General features: G+C 40.8%; 1 protein-coding gene across 2 annotated transcripts in view; it reads left to right on the plus strand.

Moving 5' to 3' along the window:
- The window catches only part of NSMCE1 (NSE1 homolog, SMC5-SMC6 complex component), a 42,037-nt gene that overhangs the window by 6,401 nt on the left and 29,433 nt on the right, over positions 1-6,203 (plus strand). For both annotated transcript variants that reach the window (XM_021717047.1, XM_008066941.1), the window contains exon 2: positions 2,134-2,276. In XM_021717047.1, the coding sequence (XP_021572722.1) occupies positions 2,141-2,276 (136 nt within the window). In that variant the 5' untranslated portion in view covers positions 2,134-2,140. The remainder of the gene's footprint in view (positions 1-2,133; positions 2,277-6,203) is intronic.

A 6,203-nucleotide genomic window follows, 5' to 3' on the forward strand; every position in this document is an offset into this window, starting at 1 on the left:
GAGGCTGTGGTGGCCTGGAGCAGCCACTGCACTCCAGTCTGGGCGACAGAGTGAGACTCCAACTCAAAAAAAAAAAAAAAAGAAAGTAGTCTGACCTTTTCTTTGGTTGCTTTTAATCTTTAGTATTCTGTGCTTTTACTATGATGTGCCTCTGTGGATATTTACAATTTTATTCTGCTTGAGATTTGATGGGAATCATGATAGCCATGATTCTTATTATTTGTCCCCACTGCCCAGCCTCAGTGACACCCTTGTCCCCTCTTGCTGGATCCATTCAGTGGACTGCTGACTGGACTTTTTGCCTCCCATTTCTCTTCTCTAGTTCACTTCCACAGTGCCACAGGAGATATCTTTCTAAAACAGCTTGGCTATACCATCAACCTGCGTAAAGACTCTTAGTTTATAGAGCCTTTAGTCTCCAAAGTGTTCAGGACTTTGGTGAAAGTTCTTAGCATGGTACATGCTATTCTGTGTCCAGAACAACCACTGGCAAATAAGGGGGTACTTAGTACATAGAAGCTGGGTGTATGACTGAAAAAACATGAACCCCAATGATAGGAAATACACTTGATGAGAGGCTGGATTTCAGGTGTATGGGGAGGAGGACCTGATGCTCAGATATGTGGTTTGTATGATTCTGTGGACTGCACTGGCTAGACAAGATGATTGACTTGGAAGGAAGAGGGTTGAGGATGGTAGATGGAGAGGACGAGTCTAGTTGAGGATTTGTTGAGGTGGAGATACTGGTGAGATATTCTTGAGGATTATCTAGTGGGCATTTGGAGAAACTGGGTGCATCTTCCTGGCTCTGGAGTCCAGTTGATGATGCTGTTAAAAACAATAGCAACTAGCATTTTTATGTTTCTCTTATGTGTCGGGTTCTTGGCAAGCCCATATCCCATCTAAACTTCATCTATGCTTTTAAGATAGCTATTATTATCACTGTTTTAGAAATGAAAATGCTGAGTCTTAGGGAGACTGAGCATATTAGCTAAAAATGTTTCTGTGCTATATTTGCCTAAGGTAACAGTAAATTTCTTGTCAGATCATGGCATCACTTGAAGTGAATGTTAATAGCCCAGAATTTCAAATCTTACTTGCAGTCAGAACCTCTAGGAAAAGATCCAGGAATCTTTTTTTTATTTGTTTTTTGTTTTTTGTTTTTTTGAGTCAGAGTCTTACTCTGTTGCCTAGGCTGGAGGGCAGTGACAGGCTCATGGCCACCACCTCGACCTGGGTTTAGGAGATCCTTCTGCCTCAGCCTTCCATGTAACTGGAACTACAGGTGTGCACCACCATGCCTGGCTAATGGAATCTGTGTTTTTAATATAGAGGTTAATTGATTCTTAAGTTTGGGCAGATCTGGGTATCTTAGTCTTAGTGCCACCTGTCTAGTTCCAGATCCACACTCTTAGCCTGTCTACGATAGGAGCAGGCATTTTGATCAGGGCCTGTATAATACTTTTATTTAACTCTTATCTTTGTGGTTTTGGAAAGATCCCATTTTATTAACAGGAGATTTAAAAAATAGCCTGCAGTCCTACCATGACAGTTGTTTTATTTGAGGTTTGGGGAAAGAAGTAAACTTTACATTTATTAAGTGTTTACTTGCAGTTCTCTAAGCAGTGAACATTATTATAATTTTATAGTGAGAAACGACCTCAGCTAAATTTCTCCAAAGCCATAGATTTGAGCCAAGGTTCAGACCCAGAATTGTCTAGCAGTAAAAATAGCTCACATTTATTTAGTGCCTCCTGTGTTACCAGGCTGTTACATGTATTAACTCATTTAATGCTTATAGCAATTCTGTAGAGGATGGTTCTATCATTATTCCTCCTTTATGGATCAGGCACTGAAGCACATGGAAATTAAGTTGCTCAATTTCACACAGTAAATGGTGGAGCCAGGCTATGAACCCAGGCATTCTGGCTCCGGCATCCACACCTCTTACTGCCCAGTGCTAACTTACTTGACTGATGTTCTTTTCACTTTTGTAAGAATCAGCATGAGGAACTGAGTTTTTAAAACATTAACAGATTCGTTACAGGTTTGTTAGTGCAAATTAGTACAAGACCTATAGGACACTGGTTTTGGTGTGCTTGGAGATGATCTTTTTATTTCCTTCTTTTTTAGTGCCTTCATGCAGGGTAGTACAAGAAGAGCGGGCATCATGACTGATGTCCACCGGCGATTCCTCCAGCTGATGATGACTCATGGTGTGCTGGAGGAATGGGACGTTAGGCGCTTGCAGAAGCACTGCTACAAGGTCCATGACCGTAAGTATTATGTCCGAGTTCCCAGGATACTTTGGTACTGTGTTGATAAGGGACCAGTGACATTGGGATAATACAGTTAACAAGTTAATGTACTGACAACCTGAGCATTCAAGTCTCTTTACAATTATACTAGCCCATCTTTCAAATCTCATCTTCTGCTTTTCTTTTTGTATTTCAAGTAAATCTGATGTTTAGCCCAGTGAGTAAAAACTTGGACTCCAAAGCTGTATAGTTGTGGCGCATACCAAAGCTTCAGCACCTGCTCCAACCTCAGTTTTCTTATCTGTAAAGCAGGGATAATAATTGTACTTCATTCATAAGTAAGCATATGGATCAGAGAATTAAGACACATAATGTATACAAAACACCTGGCACAGGGTACGCATTCAGTGGGCTATTAATAGTAACAGGGAGGCTTACCCTCAGCCAAACCTGGAGAGAGTACTTCCCTGGCCTGGGTCAGCTATAGGCATTTGGAGTCCTCTCCAAATTTGGGAGGAGCAAATGAAACAATACTTGGGAAATACTTGGAGACAGGGCCTGGTACATACCAGATTCTCAGTAATAAGTTAACGGTAGAAGCAGTAGGATCAGTGTTGATAGATCAGTTTAATCAGTATTGGCAAAACTTGTTGAGTTGTGTGTCAATATGGGTAGATCTTTTTTTTTTGAAGGTGAGAAAGCAGGATTTATAAAGCTCCCATAGTGGGAGGAGGCCCGAGGTGGTTACCCAATACAGGTAGATCTTATTGAGTAGATTTTACTGAGTGAAAATAAACTTAATAAGCTATACTTATTAAGTCACTGTTCTGTAAAGTAGAAAAAAGATTTTTATTGCTTATTTACATTTGCGTGTAAAGCAATACAAGGACTGGAAGGATGTGCAACACACTCATGAGGTACTTAACTTTGGGGAGACGAGGAGTGGGAGTGAGTTGCCATTAGAATTCAAAGGGCACTGCATTTTTATCCTGTTGTGTTTTTTTCTTCAAAAGACTTGAAGCAAACATGACATTATTAGCATACCAACTTGACATTATTAGCATAGTCTAATAGTTGTCACTTCTGAGTCATGGGGATTCAAGTGTTTGGTTTTTGTTCTGCATTTTTGTCTTTCTCTCTGTATTTTTAATTTTTAAAAGAAAAATGGAAAAAATGACACAGAGGTGAGCCTAGCCAAGAGGAATGAGAAGGGGATGAGGGTGGGGGCATGAAAAACACAGGTGAAGGGATGCAGGAAGGGTGCTGCCTTTAGAGCACTGCACTGTCTGCCATGTCTACCATGAAGAGAGTCAGAAGCCTGATCCCGGGAAGATTAGGGCAAAAGGGAGTAGGGAGGGAGAGACAGTGAGCACACAAACAAATATTCTTCCAAGATGTGCAAAAGATCCGAAGACTGGAGAGCCCAGAGAAGGAAGAAAAAAAAGATGTGCAAAGGAGGAAGAATGAAAATGTGGCACGTTAACTAGAGAAGAGGCAGAGTTGAAGCAGCTGGAGAGCAGCATCCGCTCAGGTGTGTTTCTCAGAGCACTGGTCCATTGAGGCAGTCTTGGGGCATTCTGGGAGCTTGGTGATGCAAGTTAGCCTATTTAACTAGGTTTAATTCTGTGTACCGAAACTTCATTGACCTACTAATAACCTGCCCTGGGAAATCTTAGACAAGAATATACTCTAGTGGTGTGAGGAAAGAGAATACGTTCTTTTGGTGTGTAGGCTTACAGATCATGAAGAATCCTGCATACCACAGTAGTGATTTTTTTACTTATTCCTGTGGACTGTGCAGACCTCTTGAAGTATTTGAAGCAGAGTGACATAATATGTGCTGTGTTTGAGAAAATAGATCTGCTGCCGTTGCCTGAACTGTGGTGGATAGGGATTGTTGGTGGACTCCTGTATTGAAAGGGAATGTAATACCTGTCAAGCTAGCTTTTCTTGCTCTTTACAAAGTACAAGAGGCCTTTGAACCTACCCCTCAGTGTCCTCCAGAGATGGGCATAAGAATGCCTGTCTTAATCTTTTATCTACATGGCGCTTTAGGCCTTCTCCCTTTTAATTTTTCCTCTGAGTCCTGAATGTGAGTGTCATTGTTGATGGGGAAGTTTCACAGCTCACTGCAAGGAGCTATATGACGCTTTAGTACTAAGAATGAAAGTATTTTTGCCTTCATTTGACCTTCAGAATTGTTGTGATCTAATTTAGGAAAGTCCTGTAGAATGTGTCTAGGAATTGATTTATTCTTCACACTTTATATATAATTTCCTTGCACCTAGGTAAGGTTATGGCTGGGGTGGGGTGGGGGGGGGAACACAGTATAACTATAGTCTGTTTTCTCCTAACCTTCTTAAAATAAAAACAAAAAACTTATTTCTGATCATTCTTGTTGTTAGGGAGATTTTAAAACAAGGAATAATGGAAATAAATTATCTAAAATTAAGCTAATACTTACAAGACCCAATATTATTTATTTATCTCCTATCTTTTGAAGAGATGGCCAGGAAAGTCCCCTTGCACCAACTAGAAAAATATTTAGCTTCTAAGGAAATTATGAAACAAAGGAGTAATTGAAACTGCAAGTTATTCTAATTGCCATTTTCCATGGTGTTCGTCTGATGTATCAAAGCAGTTCTTATTCTGGGCTTTTGTTTGGGCTCTCCTCTTACTGTCACTGAGGGGAAGCAAATTCCCCAGTTCTCCAGGCTAGTGAAGAGTTTAGATTTTGTTCTGAAGTCCTAGTGCAAAACTTGAGTCTAGCCTTTCAGAGTGATGCTGGAGACCTGGGTTCTTAGAGGACCTTAGATTTTGAGTCAGGGCTTATGTCCACACGTATTTCATCCAACAGAGCTTCCTGAGAATCTCATAGGAGCCAGGCCTCTGTGCTAGGGACTGGTTGTTTCATCTTGGCTCTCATGAGTCATACCCATAAGGAGTCAGATAATTCTATTATACAAGGGGGACCCAAAACGCCGGAATTTATTTATAAAAATTATGTATTCTTACAGGTTTAAACTTCAGTCACCTTCAAAGTACTCTCCATTTGATGCACTACAACTATTGAGAAACTTTTTCCACTGCCCAAAAGAGTTTTTGAACTCAAGTTTGATACCTTTTAGTGCTTCTGCTGTTTTTTGTTTCACTTCTTCCATATTGGCAAAACGTTTCCGTTTGAGGACTTTTTTCATCTAGGGAAAACAACAAAAAAAGTTGCTCAGTGTGAGATTGGTTGAATAGCGAGGGTGGAGCATGGGGGTCATGCCATTGGGTCAAAAACTGCTGAACACTCAGCACTGTGTAGGCAGGTTGCTCATGTAAATCACCTGTCATGAAATGGACAAACATGTTGAAAGAATCTCCAAAAAAAAAAAAATTCACTGAAGCTGAACGCAGCCTCTTACGGCACTACCTGGTACACTGATGTTGATGGATTCCTAGAACATTTAACTAGCGATAGAAGCTTGTACTACAAGAGACCCGCCCTCCAGAAAATAATTCCGCTATAAGCTCTCTTGGTCCCCATTGTAAACCCTCTTGGAAGACATAGGCACAGGAGGTCTAGGGAGTGGTGTTAAGTGAGGTTTGAAGTTTCTCACTTTTGGCTAAGATGAAGTAACAGGGATCGGTGTATGCCCTCCTACCTGTAACAGTCTAAAAATGGATAAAATATAAAATACTAGACATTACTCAGTGAAGGACAGTGATACCTTGAGACAAAGGCAATGAGAATTTTTTTTTCCTCTTAACTTTGAATGCATGGTACCTTTTCCAGTGCTACTTCTCTAGTTCTCCACATACCAGCTCAACAATTTATTTTTAATTTTTTAATTTTAATTTTTTTTTGAGTTGGAGTCTCACTCTGTCGCCCAGACTGGAGTGCCGTGGCCGCTCCCGGCCAACGCAGCCTCGACCTGCTGGGCTCCAGCGATCCTTCCG

This window comes from Carlito syrichta, unplaced genomic scaffold (genome assembly GCF_000164805.1).
Source record: "Carlito syrichta isolate Samal-C Ts95f unplaced genomic scaffold, Tarsius_syrichta-2.0.1 Scaffold309199, whole genome shotgun sequence".
Taxonomy (NCBI): Eukaryota; Metazoa; Chordata; class Mammalia; order Primates; family Tarsiidae; genus Carlito; species Carlito syrichta.